The sequence below is a fragment of the Apodemus sylvaticus genome, chromosome 1, assembly GCF_947179515.1.
Source record: "Apodemus sylvaticus chromosome 1, mApoSyl1.1, whole genome shotgun sequence".
NCBI classification, from domain to species: Eukaryota; Metazoa; Chordata; class Mammalia; order Rodentia; family Muridae; genus Apodemus; species Apodemus sylvaticus.
In genome coordinates, this window is record NC_067472.1 from 107,756,197 (window position 1) to 107,778,589 (window position 22,393).

General features: G+C 53.5%; 2 protein-coding genes across 2 annotated transcripts in view; both read left to right on the forward strand.

Moving 5' to 3' along the window:
* The window catches only part of Capn5 (calpain 5), a 55,396-nt gene that overhangs the window by 20,340 nt on the left and 12,663 nt on the right, over positions 1-22,393 (forward strand). Inside the window, exons 3-4 of the mRNA XM_052158271.1 lie at positions 5,010-5,141; positions 20,235-20,443. Coding sequence (XP_052014231.1) covers positions 5,010-5,141; positions 20,235-20,443 — 341 coding nt within the window. The remainder of the gene's footprint in view (positions 1-5,009; positions 5,142-20,234; positions 20,444-22,393) is intronic.
* On the forward strand, positions 5,069-20,228 carry Omp (olfactory marker protein). The gene is made up of 2 exons (XM_052158282.1): positions 5,069-5,141; positions 10,839-20,228. Exon 2 carries the CDS (start codon positions 10,909-10,911, stop codon positions 11,398-11,400), a length of 492 nt encoding a protein of 163 aa, XP_052014242.1. The 5' UTR covers positions 5,069-5,141; positions 10,839-10,908; the 3' UTR covers positions 11,401-20,228.

Genomic DNA, 22,393 nt, shown 5'->3' on the forward strand with positions numbered 1-22,393 from the left:
TAAAGCCTGACTTTATCTTCAGGGCATGTGGGGGTCCTTGTCCTCCCAAGCTCCTGCCCGCCAGCCTTCTCCACATCAGCTCTGAAGATGCCATCTTCCTGACAGCCTCTCGGGTCTCCTGGGTCTCATGCTGTCACATTCTCCTGGAGGCCTGCTCTTTCCAGCAGCCTGCCTGTAGTGGGGCCTGTCCCTAGCTCTCTGTGGTCAGCCAGTGACTCAGGAAAGGCAAACTCTGGTCCTGAGAATCCTTGGCTTACAGCGGTAGACAGGGCTTAGACATCGTGTCCTCCTTGGTCCTGTGGACACGGAAGGAAGGGTGATTTCGTCATTCCTAGGATCCGGCACACCTAGACAGTGGCTGTAGAGCTGTGTTGGAATCTTAGTTCATCCTGCTCTGTGGCCCTGCACAAGTGGCCTTGCTCCTCTGTGGCTTGTTGTCCTTGTCTGTGACAGTGCTGCCAGCTGTCCTCAGACAGGGCCCGCCTGCCCCAGCAGGGATCAGTCCTCAGAGATGTTTTTGTGATGTTTTCTCAGAGGTAACTCGAGGTAGACCCCAGGTGCCTTCAAGCTCTGACAGCCCTGACAGCGCCGAGGCTTCAGATGCAGGCAGGATGCTCAGGGTGGCGTGGAAGCTGGATTCTGGAACTCCATCTCTCCCAGTCTTCTTTCCAAGGCTGGGGTGGGCATGGCAGGAGGGTGCTCTGGGGGCCCAGAGCCAGGCTGGTGCAGCAGTGTAGTGTCAGGGAGAGCCCAGGCTGGGAGCCCACCAACCTCCTCTGTCCTATCTGCTCATTCAGTTGTGTTTGACCTCGGGCATCTCTGCCCCAACTGGAGCAGGTGCCCTGGCAGTTGCAGGACAATGATTGGGAGGTCCTGAGGTAGAAGAGCACCTTCATGTCTTCTCCCTCTGTGAAGCCCCTCCCCCACCCTTCCTTCTTTGGGTGTGGGGGAGGGGAGGGAGGTGGCAGAGGGGTGAGGAGCTGCAGGTGCTGAGAGACACCATTCCTTCAGACTGAGAAGTCAGGCGGGTGCAGCTGGCTGGAGAATAAGATTAGGAGGAAACAGGGCTGGAGGAGCTCAGCTTCCGGCCTGAGCTTCCTGAGAGCGGTCATGGGACAAGAAGCAGGCTCCCTGACTGGGTTTCCTGTGATCCGAGATAGCAGGGCACAGCCTTGGAGGTGCCACCAGCAGCTTGCCCGGTGGCCCCAGCTAGAAGTCCTCTCAGCTACTGTCCTCCGGGAATTCCTCATCCTGGCCCTGCGGCTCTGGTTTCTGGTTTCTGGGCAGATGTGTCCCAAACACCGTATCGAGGTTCCAGTATCCCACTCCTCCCTGCAGGATACTCCACCTCCATCTGTGGAGGCCACACCTAGCCCCGGAGGGCCAGCAGTTACGGACTCGGAGGGACAGAGAGGGCAGGCAATGGCCTGCGTTTACGGCTTCAGGGAGGGCACGCAGGAATTGAACTCTGCCTCCTGGGCTCTCCTGCCCTCTGCTGGCTGCCTGTGAAAAGGCCTCAGCTGCTGTGTGTGAGAGCAGAGCCCAGATACAAACCTAGTGACTCCTGAATGGGCAGAGGCTTCTGGGGAGAGAGAGAGGGGGCACTAACAGACCAAAGAAAGGGCCCTGCCTTGGGCCTTCCTGGGGGAACTGGTGAGTTTTCCCCAGACTTACAGGACCATGTGTGCCTATGCCACCAAGAAGACCCATCACAGTAAACTGTTTTGTAGTAGCGATGTGGACCTCAGGCTGGGAGGAGAGAGGGGCTCCGGGTGCTTCAGCACTGGGCCTGGTCCTTGCACCGTGAGGCTGGCTTCCTGCCCTCCACCCTGCAGATGTGTTCACACAGTGGTGTTCAGACATCTGTCCAAATCTCTGAGACGCTTAGAGTCAAGTGTAATATAATGAAATCTTTTTACAGAGGTTGGCAGGTCCTCTGAAGGTCTGCCGCATCCATTTCAAGAAAACAAAAATTGGTCTGGGTTTCATCAGCTAAGGGAATATTAAAAATCAGAGCAACAGACAACAAACACCTCCTGGGCCATACAATGTGATGGGGTGCAGACGCTTGTCTGATTGTTCCTTTAAAAGCGCAAGGATGGGGGCCACCTAGGTGTCTCAGCTGATAACATGGTGGTTAGTTGAACCTGGGCCTGAGCTTGATCCCTGGGACCCAGGTGAAGACAGAAGGACCAGTACACCGTGTGCTCCAGCACACATGCGCATCACAGCATCACACATGCACAGCACAGGCATGATACTAAGTTAATTAAGGGCCCTACCTTATTTTGGCTTTCTGTAACCCAGACTCATTTTCCACGAGCCATTTGGCTTTTATTTTATTGATTGATTGATTACTGAAAGGGCTTTAGACTAAGTGAAAGAGTGAAGATTCTCAACTCCGTAGTCACTTTCCCCAGCCACACATGGCCACCTTTACAAGTCAGATCCTCAGAGCTGGGTGAGTCCCCGCAGTGCACCCACCTCTACCCTCTACAGGAGAGAAATGGAAAAGCCAAGTCTGGAGAGGGTGTCAATCACAACCTACTCAGGACAAGTTTAACGTCAATAGTTGTCAACTTCACGGTTCCATTTCCTGGCTCATTCATTAGTCCCGTCCCGCCCCCTATTTTCAGAGGTCGCCATGAATCAAGGTCTATGTGACTTCACCATCGTCAAAGCTCAGAAGTTCTGTGTATCAGTGGGGGGAGCAGAAGACCCACGGACCCTAGTGAGGCCCCTGGTTGCTGAGCCTCTAACCCTTCCCTGCATGGAATTCCCGTGCAAGTGACCCCCTTTCCTACAGAAGTGGGGCCCCTGGGCTCACCTGCATCTCCCTGTCATTCACCCCTTCCCCTACAGAAGTGGGTGCCCTGGGCTTACCCTGTCATTCACCCCTTTGCTGAACAATTGTTCAGGCTTGAGGCCTTCCAGGAGTTTCCAAACACAAATTTAACTTTGGCTCATTTCCCTCCTTTAGGCGGTCCGGTTTCCTCTGGACAGACGCCTCAGCCCTGGCTGCTCGTCCTGTCACTCTCAGCCAGGGTCACGCAGCTGTCCCCACAGCTTTCTAACCATCCCGCCCCATGTGGGCTGCTTTCAGAGAGTGCGATATTGCTCTCTAACCAGTCAGTCCATCAGCTGTTTTGGAGGAACTGGGGTACCCATGTGGTGGGCCCCATACAACAAAGATACCATCCCTTACCATATAACACGGACATGCAAAGGAATGATACTAAGTTCATTAACTTAATATTGTTTATCTTAAAACTTTGTATGCTTAATTTAAAATAATAAATTTTCAAATAAAATTAAGAATTAAAAATTAATTTAAAAGTTAAACTATTTTAACTTTTTAATTTCTTGTCACATAGAGGCCTAGTACCCTGGGATTTCCCCTGGGGGTATGCCTAAGCCTGATTTTCCCTGGGTGTAGAAAGCTTAGCTTCAGCTGTTCTGTCTGAGGCCTCAGGTAACTGGCACCTCAGTTAGGGGACGTGTCACTCCAGAAATGTTTCCCACAGATGTTCTACCCTGATCTGTCTGTGGTTCTGTTTCTGTTTAGGTGCCACTGACTGTGGGACTTTTTCTAGGAGATATGAAGAAACTTCTGTTCACCCCTGATAGAGTGGGCATGGCAGATCAACACAAGGGTTTTGTCTAAGCCAAACTCAGAACCAGTGAGTTGAATGGACTCACAGGGGCCAGTCATAGGCAGCCACACCTCCCAGGAATCTCATCTCAGTCAACGGTTACCTTAGGGAATAGCACTTACACCATCAGACTCGGTGGTGGGGAGCCTCGGGAAGATCCTGGGGGACCTCGCAGGGTCTGTGATGCTTTCGAGCCTGTCCCTCACCCCCTGCCCAAGGGAGTGCAGACAGCCCTAAGCTCATAGCTCATCACAGGTGCTTAGCTTCAATATGGAGATGATCTTGTCAAGCCCAGAGGCAGCCACACAACCTCTCATCTGTGAAATGGGCACAGTGTCAGTTCTCAGGGCCAGCAGGGTTGGATCATGGTGCCGGCACTATGGCTGAGTTATCCCTCCCCCACCTTCTGACCTCCTCACCTCAGCTCTCAGCTATGGGGAGCTAGGCACGGATGGAGAGGAGGCCTGGGGGGACCTGCTGAAGACAGACACACTCACAGCTCTGAGAAGACTTGATCTGGGCAGGGAAGGGACCCCTCACAGCAGCCTGGCCCACATGGAAGTATTAGGCTCTGGAGGGCCTGCGACTGTGTGCCTAGCTGCTCCCCTAGGCTGGGCCCATGCTGCTGTTGGCTCTCTGAGATCCAGCCAGCATCCAGCACCAGGCTGGGCGGGGTGTCAGGCCTTGTGGGAGGCAGGGAACTATGCTTTCAGATTGAGTCTCTCAGTGCAGAAGCCAAAGCCTTACTTTTTGAACTCTACAACACTCCCTTGGGGGTCTTTAAGGGCAACCCTGAAGAGATGGGAAAACCAGACCAAGCTTCCAGGAACTGAGGGAGGGCAGGATCTAAGTACTGCCAGACATGACTCTGCCCAGCAGCTGCCCCAGACTGGGTCCCAACATGTCCTGTGCCCCTCCAGACATACCTACAGGTCTCCATGGAAAATCAAAATGATTTCTGCTCCACTCGGGGATTCACGTGTCTTGTGCTCTGACAAGTCCCTGCTCTCTGGGCTTCCACTCCTCATCCTTAGAATGCAGTAGCAACCCTGTCACTGCCCAAAGCGCCTCCTTTTGTGCCCACCATGGGTCCTTTGGGGGGGGGGGTTGTCACTTGACTGCACTGTCTCTGGGGCCAGGGGGTCAGATAGGGAGATCCACACAAGGCAAGAGGATGGTGGCCCAGGGTCCAGCACTCTGGGTCCTTCCTCACCCACCACTCGTCAGCACACCTTAGTGGGAAGACGTTTTGGAAAGCTGGATTTAGGGGTCCCTTCTGTGGGAGAGGGGCCCTTTCCCGCCTTGGAGGGGCACGTGCTCCCTCGTTCTTCATGTTCCTCCCCTCTGCTTCTGCAGGATATCTGCGACGATCCCCGGCTCTTTGTCGACGGCATCAGCTCCCATGACTTGCACCAGGGCCAGGTGGGCAATTGCTGGTTTGTGGCTGCCTGCTCGTCACTAGCCTCTCGAGAGTCACTCTGGCAAAAGGTGAGGCCTGGGGACAGGCGGGTGCGGGGTGGAGGTGGGGGTGGGTAATCAGATAGCCTGAGGCTCTCACTGCCTGCAGCAGGGTGTGGCCTCAGTGAGGAGCGTGGCTTCCTGAAAGCCTGGTGCTGGGATGGGCTGAGCTTCGCAGTTGGCAGGCTGGTCTCTCCTTGCCTGCTTAGCCTGGGATCCCCAAGGTGATTTGGGTGTGTCTCTTCTTCACTCCTGAGGTACGAGCATCTGTGGAGCAGAGAGCACTGTGACATGTGCACACTGCCTGTGGTAGCTCGGTGTGGTGACACCCCTCAGTGCTCAGTAACTGCTGGGTGGCATGGACCAGTTGCTGTCTTTTCTGGGCCCCCCATTTTCCCCGATGTTCAGCAGGGTGTGGTCTAGACTGCTCCATGCTTTGTGATTCCTGGGTTCGTGATGGTGATGTCCTGGGCCAGGGGCAAAGGTTTGGGGACTGAATGAATGGGTCCTAGACCTGCCACTTGGAACTTTGTGGGAGCACTCGGCAGGAGACCTTAAACACAATTCTTAAAAGAAACACCTTCCTAGGGAGGGGAGGCCATCTTCAGTTACACAGTGAGTTCAAGACTAGTTAGCAGGTATGAACCCCTGTCTGAAAGCCAAGGAGGAGGAGGAGGAGCAGGAGCAGGAGCAGGAGGAGGAGGACGAGGACGAGGAGGAAGAGGAGATACTGTTCTTACAGGATCCTGGCGGTGTGATGAGCACTCTGACCTCTATTTAAATAATTATTATTTGTACAACATAAAAGTGACCGGGCAGGGGAGGTGGCTCAGCAGGGCCAGGCCCTCGCTCTCAAGCCCGAGTTTGATTCATAGGACTTACGTGGTAGGAGGATAGAGTGGACTCCCACACGTTGTCCTTGGACCTCAATATGTGTCCCCTGATACACAAGTAAATAAATAGTATGTTTTAAAATTAAAAAAAGAGAAGTGTTTCCATCAAACAGGACACAGGGATAGGGTAAAAGTTTTCCTTGTAGTTCTAGGCATCTATTGGCCATCAGAGGGAGCTGTGTCCTTAGCCAAAGCCAAGACCATGCCTTCTGTTAGCCTCTCCTGATCCTGGACATGCGCCCCTAGCCACTCAGTAGGTATCCCTGTGAGGGTCACAGCTACTTCCATTGTGGGCCCTTGGTGCTCAGACTGAGTCCAATGCTATGGCTTATAGGGATGGGAAGTCCGTACTGGACAGCCTCACAGACCGGAGAATGAGAGTACGCGTTGTGGGGATCAAGGGCCAGAGAGGATTCAGGAGGGAACCATTCTCTGGGTGGAGGTCAGTCCTCAATGCTGCAGCCTCCAGCCCTACCCTGAGCAAGGCCTGAGGCTGGAGGGGCGTGAGGTGCTGTGTGCTGCTCCGCCCTGCCCTGTAATTGCCTGTTTATCTGAGTCTCCCCTCTAGAGGTGAGCTCCCCAGGGGCAGAGCTGGCCCGGTCTGCCCCTTCCTGCTGAGTCTGGTGTGGTGAGCAGAGGGGGAACCCCGAGAGCTTTCAGAATAGAGGTGCTGCCCCACCTTGAACCCAGTTCATCCCTGTGCCTCCAAAGCTGACCTTGCTGCCCATTTCCCTGGGTGTCTGATAAGGCTGGAGCCTAAGCAGGGCTGGCCATGCATTCTGGGGCCTCCCAGGCCCCGCCCCCTATTCAGCTAGTGGAGGAGGGCTGGTTGTTGGCAGGCTGAGGGTCCAACCACGGTGGTCTCCAGGAGTTTGGCCCCAGGGAAGCTGGGCAAGGCTGGGTGCTCCAGGCTAATTACATTCTACCTCCCGATGCTGCCGCTGCTGCTGCTGCTGCTGCTGTGGTGACAGCCTCTGGTTCCTACAAGGAGGCCCTGGAGAGCTCATTACTGTGCCTTACATCCCCTGCTGTCCCCACTGACTGGGCCCTGTTTGTTGTCACCTCTCTTGTTCTGTCCTGTTGCCCTGCAGGGCCTCCCCTGCCCTCCTCTGGTTTTTCTCTGGAAAGGTAGTAGAGGAGTCGCACCTTGACCCCCCCACCCAGCTGTACATTCCCAGTGCTGAACCTCAGATGCAGATGTGTCATGCCTGGAGCACTCTTTATCTTCCTTTAGGAAGCTGCTCCTTTATTCCTAGACTTCAAGGTGACCTGGGGCTGGTGAGCACAGCATTCAAAGCCAGCCAGGCGGAGTCTGTTCTAGTCACTGACCCTGGGGCTCAGTGTGAACCTGACTTCCCAGACCTAGGGACAAATCGTGGGTGTTTGGAAGTCCCTTCCTTGCCCACTTTGGTTCTTTTCCCCTCTCCCCTTGTGCTTCGCAAGGCTCCCTGTCTTAGGGACTCACGGGGCTTCAGTATGGTCTCCCCAACTCAGTAGTTTGTCGCCTAAGGCAGACCGTGGATTTGAGTGACCAGGCCATGAGTACGCACAGTTGGGATGTGATTACATTAAATACGTGTCACCAGGCTCAGCTTAGGCCAAGGTTCCCCAGTGCCTGGTGCAGCCCCAAACCCCGGATGAACTTGCCACCAGCACGCAGCTGCCTGGGACTGAGGAGGAGCCAGCTGGGGCCCTGGGCGGAAGAAAAGGCACAAGTGACCACGATGCACAACAAGAACATACATGTGCTGGGGGCGGGAAGAGAGGCATGAGATTGACAGTCCTGAGCGGTGTCGGGAGAGCCAGGGGATATGGGGACCAAGCAACAATTTCTGTTCCCAGTTTGAATAATTCGCAGCTTGCAGGGATGGGAGCAGGAAGATCTTGAGTTCCAGGTTTGCCTGACCTACTCATCAAACCCTGTCTCAACACCAAGGAAAACAGTATGTTGAATGGTTCCCATGCCTCAGTTATGGGTTGGGTCACTGAGAAGTGATGGACGGAGGACGAAGCGTCCTGTGTGCACAGGATGTTGCGGGGACTGGAAGATGTGATGTGAACAAAAGACCCAAGTGACTTCCGCCATCCAGAGGCAGCGGGATTAGGGGTCTTCTTATTTCCTTCCAGTCTGTCATGCGCTGAGGAGTTCTCATGCACACTTCTGCAACCACAGATGCCACTTCAGAGCGAGTGGCCTTTCTCTCCTGAGTTCCCACCGCCCTCCTCCCGCCTTGAGTGGCTCTTCACAGGGTCTGTCCAGACTGGCTAGCACCCTGTCCTTCCTCCCTCGCTGCCCACAACGTACCACACAGCTCTTTGCTGACTCTTGCAACCCCTTCCTCCTGCTGTCAGTGAGTCCCTGACCCCGGCAGTCACATCCTCCACCCTAACTTCGTGCAAGGCGTGCCCCTCTGCTCAGGAGTGGGCCAGGCCTCCCTAAGAGGTGTCATGGCCTGGATCCTCATTAGGAGAGGCTGAGTCGCTCTCCCTTCCCTAGGGATGCAGGGATCCGACTCCTCCCCCTCTACCCCCCTCGTGAGCGGCAATACAGATGCCAGCTTCCTCGGCCTCAGCCTCTGGTGTTGCTGTCCTTGCCAGCCCGCTGTGCTGGCTTGTTGCCTGGCACAACGTGCTTGCCGCTTTACTTTCTCAGCCTTTCTGGAGATAATTGTGTCTCTAAGGTTAATCTCTGCCCTCTGCCCTTGACCCCCATTGCTCTGGTTCTTGGCATCAGCTCCATCCATGTTCAGCTTTAATCACTTACTGATGTACCCACAGCTTGCCTAGAACCCCTTTTCCTGAAGCACTTCAGACATTCTCTACCTCACCTTCTAGGCCTCTGAGTCCCTTAATCACCTTTTGTTCTTGTCATTCATTCATTCATTCATTCATTCATTCATTCATCACTCAGCATTTCTGCCATTGATTCTGCTTTCTGAGCATCCCCTGGGCATGGCAAGCCCTGTTCTCATGTACTGTGATGAACAAGACAGATGCCACACCTGCCCGTCAGGGGAGCTGGTCCAGCACAGAAGAGCCAGAGTCCAGCTCACTGGGGAAGCACCTGCCGCCTTAGGCAGAGCTTTACCTTCCGTCCCCAGGACCCTGCTCACACACAGCAGCTGTCACACTACACACTCATTTGCATTTAGTCACACACACACACACACAAACACACACACACACACACACAGGCACGAGCACAGCACTCTCTCAGATGTAAGCAAACATACGCACACAAGTTGGGCTTGCCATGTGGCTAGGTGGGAGAAGGAGCTTGTTGCCTAACAGTCTTCAATCCTGGACCCTCATAGGGAGAGAATGACTCCCTCAGATTCCCCCCACCCCCAGCCTCACATGTCCACACACATTAGTCAATCAATCAATGCAATGCAATGAAAATGCTTTTAGGATCAGTTTGTAGAGCTGGAAGCACAGAAGCTATTTCTCCTCTGAGAGTAAGTAGCAGTGCCTGTGTACCTGCTCTCAGGCACACTGTCCTCGAGGCCAGCAGGCCAGCCGATGGGCAGGCAACTGGACTTCATCTCGTACTGTTACTGTTTTCTGGAATTGCTGCTAGTGGCCCTGAGGGCTCACCCCAGGGCTTGGGTTGACTTATTCTTCTCAGCACTGGGAACTGAATCCAGGATCCTGTCCATGCTAGGTGCTCTACACTGATACCTTGGAACTCCTATTTCATTCTAAAATACCCACTGGGGAGGCTGAGGCAGGAGGAGTGTGAGATTGGAACCAGTCTAGGCAACTTAATGAGATCCTGCCTTAAAATAAAAGAAGCTGATCTAGAGCATGTGGTTCCGTTATAGAGCCCTTGAGTTCAATTCCCGGTACTCTACAAACAAAACAGTTCTCCACAGTGACTCATACCTCCCAGCACGTGGGAGGCTCAGGCAGGAGGGTGTCTGGGAGTTTGAGGCCAGCCTGGATGGCTACACAGTGAGGCCTTGTCTCAAAACAAAACAATACAACACAACACAAAACACAAACAAACAGAAAGAAGCAGGCAAGTTTCCCATCATGCATCACGAGCCCTGTGCTGTCCATAACCCCAAAGCCCCACTGGTTTACTTGGCCCGCATCTGGCCTTCTGGTTCCCTAGACTGTCCCAGTCATACATCTCCAGCTTCTTCCCTGGCCTGATGTCTCCCAGGGGAGATAGAGGATCAATTTAGGTGAAATGGCTGGTAGGATTTTGGTGGAAGTGAGAGCCAGACCTGTGGCTATGTGGTGCAGTGTGTGGTTGGATCGATTAAACCATGGCCTCCGGGAGCTGAGCCAGCGGTCTGTCTGGCAGATGATTTGGGATTTGAGAGCTGTAGGTTCAGATGGGAGGTGACAGCTGGACTGGGTCCTGATGATGACAAAGGAGAGGATGACACCCAAGACATCTGACAGGAACTGCAGGGACTGTGAGAGAACGAGGGGGACGCAACCATGAACAGTTGGCTTGGCCGACTACAGAAATCTAAAATGTGCCACTGGTGCTACCCCGCCCTGCCCGCTCTTCCTGGACTGTCTTCAGTTACCGCCGTGAGTGTCTAACCCCACCTAGCTCCCAACAGCCCTGTGGGGTGTCCCATTCCTCACAAACAAGCCAACCTCCACTGTAGTCAAGGTGGTTGCCACAGCAGTTGATACCAGTGCTCTGGTCCCCGAGGAGCCTGCCACCCTCCAGCCTGCCGACGCCACGGCTTTACCTCTTGGAAGGCAGTTGGACACACACTCCTGTGTGTCCCCTGTTCTGAGAACTGGGTGGGGCCAGAAAGGCTGGGAAGGGAGGCGGGCCTTCAGGCGGCCTCTTCTCTTGGTATCCGAGGCTCCAGCCCACTTGATTCCCTGGCATTGGTGGCAGTGGTGGCAGTGACAACAGCGGTAGCACTTGGGCCATGGCAGAGGACGGGCCACAGAAGCAGCAGCTGGACATGCCGCTGGTTCTGGACCAGGACTTGACCAAGCAGATGCGGCTCCGGGTAGAGAGCCTGAAGCAGCGCGGGGAGAAGAAGCAGGATGGCGAGAAGCTGCTCCGGCCGGCCGAGTCCGTCTACCGCCTCGATTTCATCCAGCAGCAGAAGCTTCAGTTTGATCACTGGGACGTGGTTCTGGACAAGCCGGGCAAGGTCACCATCACGGGCACCTCGCAGAACTGGACGCCTGACCTCACCAACCTCATGACACGCCAGCTGCTGGACCCCGCTGCCATCTTCTGGCGCAAGGAAGACTCCGATGCCATGGATTGGAATGAGGCAGACGCCCTGGAGTTTGGGGAGCGTCTTTCCGACCTAGCCAAGATCCGCAAGGTCATGTATTTCCTCATCACCTTTGGCGAGGGCGTGGAGCCTGCCAACCTAAAGGCCTCCGTGGTGTTTAACCAGCTCTGATGACAGCCTTGTCTGTCCTGACCCTGGCCCCAACTCTCCCTTGCCTGGACCTCCTTCCTCATGTGTATTTTGGGGACATTCTTCTAGCTGCTCCTTCTGTGCTCATCTTGGCCAGAGACCCTCTGAGTGCTACACCCCCCCCCCTCCCGGTGCCAGTGCTGCAGTTCACAGTGATGTCCCATGGCTCCGTAGTCTAGAAGCTGAATGCTGCTGCTATAGACAGTAGAGGCCTTTCGGGTCCACGTGGGAAGATGGACGGGCCACCTGCCATCTCTGCTCTATTGTGGTGAAGAGCAGGCGTGAGAGATAAAGAAACTGACCAAGAGATGTAAACAGCCAGCACCGATTCCTCCCTTCAGGGACAGGAGACTGAGGCTGGACAGGAACAGCTTCCGGGGAACCTGACAAGATAGCATTTGTCCCTGCTGGCCGAAGCTGGAGCCAGGAGGTGAATGCCCAGCAACGCTCTGGCAACAGGAAGGTGCTCCTCCCAGTGTCGGCATCAGCCTGCTGTGACCGTAGGGCCTTCAAGACCTGGGCAGGATGGCAGCGGGGCTTGATCTGACTGGCTTTCCAGGTCTGGGCCTGGTTTTTATGGAGAAGTGAGAGAATGTGTAGAAACTGAAACAGCTCTAGCTACCCACACTCATGTATACTGAGAGAGAGCGTGACTGTATAGTACGGCTGTGTGCCTGAGGGCGATTCCTGGTAAGGACTAAGGCTAACTAGTTTAATTGTTGAGCTGGTACTGGCTTGTGGGCTTAGTGGAAGTCATCCTGACTCAGCCTTCCTTGGTGCAGTGCAGAGAACTGAGTTAGAGGGGTCCAGGGCTCTGAGGTAGAGACCCTGATGACCCCCTTAGGAAGGCTGGCAGTTGCTGCTCACTGGTCAAGGTGTTGTGTCCTGCTGTCACCTCCCTGGGCGTTCCCTGGCTGTTCTCCTGGAGAACAGGCCCATGGGTAAGGCTTGGGGCAGGGTGCAGATATGATATGCGTAATGGCTGAAGTGGGCTGGAGCTGTCCGGCTGTGATGCCTAGCGCTGGCCTTGGAGGCTGTCCAGAGCAACCGGGTCAGCAAACTGACAGGAGAACTGTGGCACCGTTATCAGGAGGCTCACAGTTATTACAGAGTCAGGTTAGGCTCTGTGGGTTCAGCCCTACCCCAAGTCTCATTGGCCCTTGCCCTGCACATCCTGAGAGCCTCCCATTGAGAAGCCTCACCTGCCACCTAGCATCAGCCAAGGGCACCTCAGCTGTGTCCCCTGACTGTCTCAAGGCTGCCTCCATCGGGGATACTGAAGGTAGGCACTGTCCCAGTGCGTGGGCTGCCAGGAGAGCTCAGGTTCAGGATTTTGGAGGCAGGAGATAGGCTGTGGTACCAGTCTCTTGTACTGGTGCCTCTGCTCTGGAACATGCTTGCAGAAGCACTGGCCGGTGCTTCTGGACTCTGCTGACTCTAGGGAGCCATACCCAGACAGAGCCTCTGCCTTTCTGCTTCTCTTTCTGACTTCTCCCCACAGCTTTAGAGACTCCCTTGGTTTATACTGCCTGTGCCCCAACTCTGCCTCACTCCTTCTGCCCTGGGGGGACATGAGTGTCTCTGTTGTGCCTGTTACACAATAAAGACTGTGTGCCCTCCCCTCTGTGGTATTGTGTGTGTCTCCTTGGTGTGGTTTGTATATTTTGCTACAAGCCCATAGCATCAGAAGCCTTCTCTTGTGGGCCCTGTGGTTTTGAGGACCTCCACCCTGCCAGCCTTGAGGATGAGGTTGGGCAGTGAGATCTCTCGTGAGGACTGAGTTTCATCTGTCATATGTCTCCTGGCTGTCCTGCAGGTACCAATCCTCTAGGGTATGAAAGAACACGCCGAGGCTATGTTTGGGGCAGGGAGTGTAGTGGTCAGGACAGACACTAATTTAGCTTGGTCTTGGTCACTGCTTGGCTGTGTCCTTTAGAAGTCCCTCACCTTCTCCTGGGCTTGACCTTCCAAATACAGTCTGGTTCTGTGCCACATCTTTGAAACTTTCTCCTCTGATCTTGGCGTTGGGGTAGCTGACAGTGACATCACCTTAGCAAGATCTTTCACGGTTCAACCCTCATCGCCTCCCATATTCACTCATCTTTGGATAGGTACAACTGAGGCCCAGTGGAGGAGGCCTCCATTCTGGGGAATGGTGGGGTGGGCTGAGAGCTTGACTCTTGACCTTTGATCTTACAGCTGTGACCTCTTGTGACGGGCTTGGGAAAGATGCTGTCCCACCTCTTCTGAGGACCAGCCTTATTAGGATGACATCTTAAAGATGATTTCTTCTTACAGAGAAAGAGGCAACAGCGAGGTTCTTCATTAAAACTGCGTTTTCAGAGGGCCCCGTGGGTGGGTTTGCAATGCCCCTAGCTTCTATGCACTCCAAGGGCTTCTCCCTCCACCTTTGTTATCTTGCCCCTTACTCACAGCATTCAGAGACCCCTCCCTATGCTGCCTCCCCACGGCTCAGGAGCCTCGGTGTTCTCACATGCCCCTCCCTAAATGCCACCATCCATTTCATCCAGACAGCCTTGAAGCTGCTGGCCTCTGAGAGAGGCAGAGTTGAGAAGAGTCTGGCTTCCAGCCCCTGTGAACTGACTGCAGTGTCCCCAGAATGCGTACAGTGGATATGATGCATTTGCCATGGAAACCACTGGGAATCACAGAGCAAGGAGTCCTGCTGTCTTTCATCCTCTGCCAGGAAAGCCAGCGTCTCTGTAGCTGTGGGGCTCTGTTCTGCCAGCCAATGACCTGCTGTGTGGCCCCAGGCAACCTTTCTGGGCCAGCTAGCACCCTGGAAGGTGCTCGTTCTCCAGTCGCCTGTTGTTCCTGTCCCAGTGACCCCTACAGACGCTATATCATATTGAGAGAAGGGTTGGAAGGTCTATTCACTGAACAGGAACTTAAGGTTCAGAAAGGTGGAGGGCATTACCTGAGACTGCACAGCAGGCCAATGCTGATGGTGGCAGGTGTTGTGAAGGGACAGGCAGGTGTCAGGTCAGGCTCTGTGGTCCCAGAGTGTGGTAATGGGGTAAGTTCTCCCCACTATAATCAGGCTCAGATGTCCCAGCTGAAGGGATTTCTGACCATCACACCGTGCCTAGAGAGGGGAAGACCAGCATTCTCCTGCCCTATGAGTGTGAGTCACTGTGGCCAGAGCAGTGTGGCCCACCCTGGGCTCGTGATGCCCTGATCTGGGGGCACAGGGAGGGTCATCACTTCCTGGCCTCCCCATTCCCCGTGTCTGAATGTGAGATCGGAAGCTAAGACTTGAGGAATTCCACAGCAGGGCTACTAAGTTCAGGACTCAAAAAGGCCTGGGTCTCACCTCGCCCAACTCAGGCAACACAGAATCCCCCAGGCAGCCCCACCCTGCCATTTCATAAGAGTTGCTCAGAAATGTCCTAAGCCATCTCCTGGGATCTAAGGCAGGGATCTGCAAAGCTCCTGCCTGGCTCCCGTTCGTTACACTCGCTTTCACATTGCTTACCCTACATGCAGCTCCTGGGCAGTGCCACCCTCCCTGGACTCTTGACCCCAAGGCTAGTTGTACACAGGGTTGGGTGCTGTCCAGGGGGCATTGCAGCCAGGCGCTTGAGTCTGAGAGCTTTCCAGGAAACTCAACACCAGAGGGCATGTGGTTCCCATCCAAGGCCTATGAGGAGCTTTACATCCAATAGTTTTTCAATGCATCTGCCTGTTTGTGTGCCCCCTCCCCGTGTGTGTGTGTGTGTGTGTGTGTGTGTGTGTGTGTGTGTATGTATGAGAGACAGACAGACAGACAGACAGATATACATACACACAGAAACATCAGACACAGAGACAGAGACAGAAAGATACACATAGAAATGCAGACAGACAGAGAGTGAGACAGCAGACAGACACACACACACATACACACACATGCACACACACACACACACACACACACCACAGAGGTGGGTAGTGTTGGAGATTCTTGCTGATTCTTTGGTGCTAGGCCAAGCTAGCTGCTAGGGATCCAAAGAGGAGCCCCACTGAGAGGGCTGTGGGGAGACTAGAGCTGGGGATCAAGATGGTTACCCAGCTGCCTGGTTAGCACTCAGGAATAAAGGAGGGGGAAGTACAGGCACATGGGACACCCCAAAAGGCATCATGAGGAGTTTTGCAGTCATGGTAGTTTGTGTGTGTGTGTGTGTGTCTTCAAATTTACAGAGATTTGTCTGCCTCTGCCTCCGCAGTGCTAGGATTAAAGGCATGTGCCACCATGCCCAGCTAGTCATAGCAGATTTCTCTGGAGCCTAGAAGGAGATGCTGAGGTGAGGAGAGCAGCAGGGTGTCCCCCACTTCCCTCCTTAGGGTTCCCCTGGCAGGTCAGGCCCTGGCGTCCCTGATGACACTTAGGGACCACGGGGCAGCCACTCTCAGTCTCCCTGCATCTCTACAGTATCACTTCATTCACAAATGCTGATGGCTACAGTTCTAAAAGAGAGATTCGCTAGGGCTGGAGAGATGGCTCAGTGGATAAGAGTGATTGCTGCTTTTCCAGGGGACCTGAGTTTGATTCTTAGCACCCACATTGTGGCTCACAACCATCTGTACCTCCTAACCTCTGCAGGAGCCAGGCATGAAGTACTACACAGACATGCATACAGGCAACTTTCCCCATATGTTAATATATTATGATTTTTTAACTTATCATTAACTTCAATATAATATGTATGTATGCATATATACATATATATTTACTACAATACTAATATGCAACCAAAATATATTTAGAACCCAGAATTCCAGACTTCAGGGGGTTTTGTTGTTTATATAACCGTACTCATTGAACATTCATAATCTGAAAAACCCAGATCTACAGCTCCAAACTCAAAAATCTTCTGAACATCTGTCAGTGCTTAAAACCTTTCAGAGTTGGGGACTTCCATCCCAGATTAGGGGTGCCTGCCTTGAGGGATTTAACACACAGTAAGTGCTCTGGTTTCAAACACACCAGGGCTGCAGCCAGGGCCACAGTCAGCCTGTGTGGGCTCCAAGCAGAACTCCGTAAAGGTCATGGCCTAGTCGCCCTTTCTTGTGTTCATTTCACCTGAAATTTATTTATTGAAGAAACTGGGTCATTTGTCAGGTGGATTTTGTTGGCTGTGTGTGTGTGTGTGTGAGAGAGAGAGAGAGAGAGAGAGAGAGAGAGAGAGAGAGACAGAGAGACAGAGAGAGACAGAGAGACAGAGAGACAGAGAGAGACATGGTCTCTAGCTGTGTGTGTGTGTGTGTGTGTGTGAGAGAGAGAGAGAGAGAGAGAGAGAGAGAGAGAGAGAGAGAGAGATGGTCTCTAGCTGTGTGTGTGTGTGTGTGTGTGTGTGTGTGTGAGAGAGAGAGAGAGAGAGAGAGAGAGAGAGAGAGAGAGAGAGAGATGGTCTCTAGCTCTTGCCTTCTGTAACCTGCGTCTGTCCCAGAGGCTTGATAAGATTCAGAGTTTTGGGCTTGTTTTGTTTTTGCTTTTTACCTTCAGAAGTTACATCTTGCCCTCTTGTCACCCCCATCTCCCTTCCCTCTCCTTCTCCTTCTCCCTCTCCCCTCCTCCTCCCTCCCTCCCTCTCCCTCTCTTCTCCTCCTCCCTCTTCCTTCCTCCTCTTTCCCTTCCTCTCTGATGTACCCCACTGGATACACCTTTATTAGGTTCTGTAGTGTTTTCAGCCGGGGTCTCATATACAGCCGTCCTAGACCTGGCTGTGCTGTGTGCAGGATTTCTGCTCAACCTTCCTCCACCTCCTAGATGCTGGGATTACAGTCATGAGATAGGACACCACTTTGGAGCTGGGGTGCCAACCCAGGCATCCTACACCTTAGGCAAGCACTCCCCCAATGAGCTACATTCCTAGCCCTAAGAGTCCTTTGAAACAGGGTCTAGCCCAGGCGAGCCTGAAATTTGGTCTCAAATTCCCCAACCTCTGCCCACAACCCAGTGCTTGGATTTTACACCCACAACCATTGATGCATCAGTGGTTTCAAAATAGAAGTCACCCAGTCTCACCCTTCCTTCCTCATTTATTACCTGGGAATTTTTTCCAGGCAGAGACTCCCCCCTTCCCTTGCTGTTTGGTTGCCCTCTGGTATGGTCTACAGAAAAAGCAGGGCCTGTGTTTCATTCTTTAAATGTCCCATCTCAAGAAGTAAGTCAATCCACTACTTTCCCCCAGGAGTGACTGTTTGGTGTCACTGTGACCTCGTGGACTTTAATGCGTCTACGGTGTTCCACACCTGGCCATCCCCCCCCCCCAAAGCTCAGGCGGGTTCTGTTTGTGGCTGCATCCTCAATCTTTTGGCTTAGTGGGGCCTCCTTGACTGTGGCAGAGCCAGATGTGGCAGAGCCAGATGTGGCATGTGGATAGGTGTGTCTGGACCCTCTCCTCCCACTCCCAGCAGGTGGCAGAGGGGCCGGGCGTGAAAGGCCGCTGTGGAGCCCACCCCACACTAATGCTAACGGCTTTGATGCAGGAAGGGAAACTGAGGCCTCCAGAGATCCCAACTCTGGATCTCCGGCCCTGGAGCCTCATTAGCTTCTTCTTGAGCTGCAGTGGGCTCAGTGCCAAAACCCTGAGTTTGACTAATGACCCTTCCAGGTCCCAGCCCTGGGACCTCCCCGTGCCCTTTGAGGGCTCCTCCTCCTCCCTCCCTTGCAGTCCAGAGCACCCAGTGCAGAGTCCCTGAGGAGGAGGCAGCACGGCAGTGGGCCAGGCCCTTGGTGTGGCGCTCCGCCATTGGGAAGGTTCTGTATCCATGGACAGCTTCTTTAGATTTCAGTTTTCCTATCTGCTCGGTAGGATGGCCCCACCTAGTATTGGCCCCAGTTTTTCCCAGTGCTCTATCTTCAAGGCAAACTGGGAAGTCAGAGCAAGGGGCGGGAACAGAGGCCAACCTGGGAGCTTTTATTTCAAAAGGCCTCAGAGTTGGCTGAAGACAGAGGTACGGAGAGAAAAGGAAGCAGCCAGCGATACTGGACCATGCCCGGTTGCTGGCCTGGGCCCAGCTTTCTAAGCCTAGATTGGAACTCTGCTTGTGCGAGCCTCTGCCAGCGACTTCCCAGGGCATTATCAGGCATAGCTGTGAGGTGGGGCACTATGGAAACAGCTGGCTTGTGCCTGGCACCTCACAACACTCCGTACGGAGGAATGGTGGTAGTTCCTCTCCCCGGAGTTGGCATCTTCATTTTTTAGCTTCCAGTGTCTCACCAGAGACTGTTCTCCTTTCCTTGCGTCCCTGTTGATAGTATAAGCGTATAAACAACACATCCCTGAAGAGTGTATGGGGTGGAGGCTCCGGCCGGCGCAGCCTCTCAGTTAAAGCTGCAGCTGTGTGCCAGCCTCGCCTGTGCCTGGGCACTACTATCTGATCTAAGTGACTTTCTTCTAGGAGCTGCCTGAGTTCCAGCTGTGCTTGGTTCATAACCAGCAGAGTTAGCTGGTCGCCCTGGCATGGAGAGCTGAGGCATTTCCCCCTTCTCTGCCTGATTCTTGGGGTTCAAATGACTTCTGTGTGTCCTCATGTCTTTGGGAAGACATCTGTGCCAACTCCTAGAACATCTACTCAGAGCTGAGGTTAGCGCCCAGGTGCTCCCTATTTTCTCCGAGAGTGCTCCCTATTCTCTCCCCTCCATCCCATGTGTGCCCCCTCGTGCCTTCCTCTCCCACCAGACTCAAGCTTCTTGAGGACTTGTATTACGCCTGGGCCATCTTGGTCCTCTATGTCCCACATGGCCCTGGGCCCACACAGTAGTTCATGTACTACAAAATAACCCATCAGTAAATGCACAGGCCTGGCTTTGAATCCTAGCCTCAACCCCAGATCTACCTGCCTCCAAAGCCATGTTTTTATTATTGTTCTCCTAACTCTGGGCTCTGGATGGATGACTTGTCCTCTCAGAGCCTTAACCATTCATTAGGCTGAGATGGGTAATAGCAATCTCTCCATGGAGCTACTGTGAAAATTACAGTGAGCTAATCCATGTCAGGCCCAGGCACTGGCAATTTGCAAGGAACTTCATAAATACCAGATACTAGAGTCCTAATGCATGTCTGCGAGTTTATCCATTCAGTCAACATATGTGTGACACACATGCACCTGTGCCAGGTGGATGGGAAGCAGGTAAGTAGCCTTGCCCGCAGAGAGCTGACCCTACCGAGGCAGTAGCAGACCTTGGGTGAAGCGCCACATGGGCACTTGATATATTAACCCAGCGAGAGTACAGGTTTTAGAGAAGTGCCTGGCCCAGGGGGTCCTTGTCTGGTCTGGAGTTAGGGAGGGCTTCCTGGACAATAAACTGCCCACTGATGGGGGGATATGAGGACTGAGGGCAGGGAGCTGGACTGGGAACCGCGAGAGGGTAGAGAAGTGAAGCTGGGTAGGGAGGCACCTTGGGGGCGCGGTGCCATTTTGTGGGTTTGCCACTGTGTGAGGGCCAGAGTGACTGTGGATGTCAGTGCTGTTACAGCATCTCAGAACCAGACATGGCGAGGGGTGGGAAGCCAGGGGAAGGCAGGGGCTGGGAAGAGCTGCTTAGGTGGGAATAAAGGAGGTCTGCCGTGCTGCTGGATTCTACCTGGGCCGCCAGCCTGGACGGCTAAGGTGGATGGAACGCTGTGAGGGAGGCTTGCGGGGAGGGAGCCTGTGGATTTTACAACACTGGCTAGAAAGGGCCTGGCAGAGTCCCACGGTGCACGCACAGCCATAGGATAAACTCCAATCCTCTTGTCCTGTCTCTTGGGCCACACCCCTTCCCTCAGGAGCCAGATGCCTCTCAATGCCTCTTTCCCCCCACCCAGGTCATCCCAGACTGGAAGGAGCAGGAGTGGAACCCCGAGAAGCCCGACAGCTATGCCGGCATCTTCCATTTCAACTTCTGGCGCTTTGGGGAGTGGGTGGACGTGATCGTCGATGACCGGCTGCCCACAGTCAACAACCAGCTCATTTACTGCCACTCCAACTCCAAAAACGAGTTCTGGTGTGCCCTGGTGGAGAAGGCCTATGCCAAGTAGGTGTGGCTGTGGCCAGGCGGGGTGGCCAGGCAGGGTGGCAGGGTGGGTTGACCAGGTGGAGCTGACTGAGTAGGAGGACCAGATTGAGTTGCTGGACCAGCGTGGGCTGCTGATGGGTCCCATGGCCTTTAGGAAAGGCTCCTGTCACAGAGAGGTGAGGGGCTGGTGCTGAGCAGACAGCGTGGTCGAAGCCTAGGCCCCTTGCCCGCTAGCTCTGTTACCATGAGATGAAGACCTGTGAGGAGGCAGGCAGGCACCCTGCCGCAGTTGGACAGACTGACACTCTTGTGTATGACAGTGGCTCTCACCCTCAAGCACACGCTGCTGAACTCTCCTGGGAGCCTTTCCTGGGATGTGGCCCCTGAGATCCGGTCTGGGTGGTGGGCCGTGGGCCAGATGCCTGTCTTCCTCTTGGAGGACTTGGCGCAGAATGAACACCAGCAAAGGTGCACTGAGCAGCGAGACATCTGGAGGCAGCCATGCCAGCTGGTTCCAGCCAGCTTGGAAAGAGCCCCTCCCTGGGTCCACTTCCTAGATAAACTTTAGAGGTTGTGCATGGAGGGGTCAGAGGTGGCAGAGAGTGTGAGAGGAATCACAAGAGGGTGAGTTTAAGAGCCTGTGTGGAAGAGAGGAAGGTAATTGGAAAGACGTATCCAGGAAAAGACACCTGCGAATTTAACCCTAAGAAAGCAAAGCTGGTCCCTTGGTGGCCAATGATTTCTACAATCACTAGTGGGGCCGTGGTGCAGGGCCCCCTGCTGGCTGGGCAAGTGCTGCATCATGAAGCCCTTGATTTTGTTTTTAAATAAAGTTTTATTGATCACACACACACACACACACACACACACACACACACACACACAGTACTTCTCAATGACCAGTAACTGCTGCCCACAATGCTGTCACCATTGCCCACATCCAAAATCTTTGCACACCCTGCTCCAGCAGAAATTCTTCCCCATTAAGCAATACCTCCCTTTCCCCTCCCTTAGCCTGGTGAACGCCTGTTCTTCTTGCCTGTGAATCTGCCTGGTCTGGGCACCTCATATGCAGTGGCTCCTACAATTGTTTGTCCCTCTGTCTGGCTTCTCTTACTCAGCGTGGTATGAATTTATTGTTTATTTACTTTTAATTTTTTTCTATTTTCTTTTCTGTGTGTGTGTGTGTGTGGTGTACTTATGTATTTGTTTTCATGTGTGTGGAGGGTATGCATGTATATGTATGTATGTGTGTATATATGTGTGTATGTATATGTGTGTGGGTGTATGTATATGTATGTGTACATGTTTATTTGTGTGGGTGTATGTGTGTGTGCATGTGTATATGTATGTATGTATGTGCGTGTGTGTGCATGTTTGTGTGTGTACCTGAGTGTATATATATATGTGTGCATGCATGTATGTATGTGTATGTATGAGTGCATGTGTATTTATGTGCATATATGTGTGTGTGTTGTGTGTGTATGTGTGTGCATGGAGTCATGAGGTTGATATTGGACACATCCTGACTTGCTCTTTTGCTTTACTCATTGAAGCAGGGGCTCTCAGTCAAGCTCAGAGCTCACCGATACAGCCAGTCTTGCTAGCTGGCTTGCTCTCAGCATCTCACCTCTGCCAGCCAAGGCTGGAGTTACAGGTGCTCCCCCACCCCGAGCATCTACGTGCATTTACCTGGGTTCTGAGTTTGAACTCTAGTCCTTGGGCTTTCCTGGCAACTGCTTTAACCCCTGAACTGCCTCCCCCGTTGTAGAATGAGCGTATACCTTTTAGAGCAAATCCAGTCGGCATAGAAACCAGAGAAGACCACTCCCTTTGTGCTTTAGGCCATTGCTAGCATCTGAGCCTCAGGTATCTCTTCTATTCTCTGCACGCCATTCCCTGTAACAAGGACAGCTCTTTCAGTATCATTCTTGTGAAACCGAGTCACGTAGGCTTTCCCCGAACTCA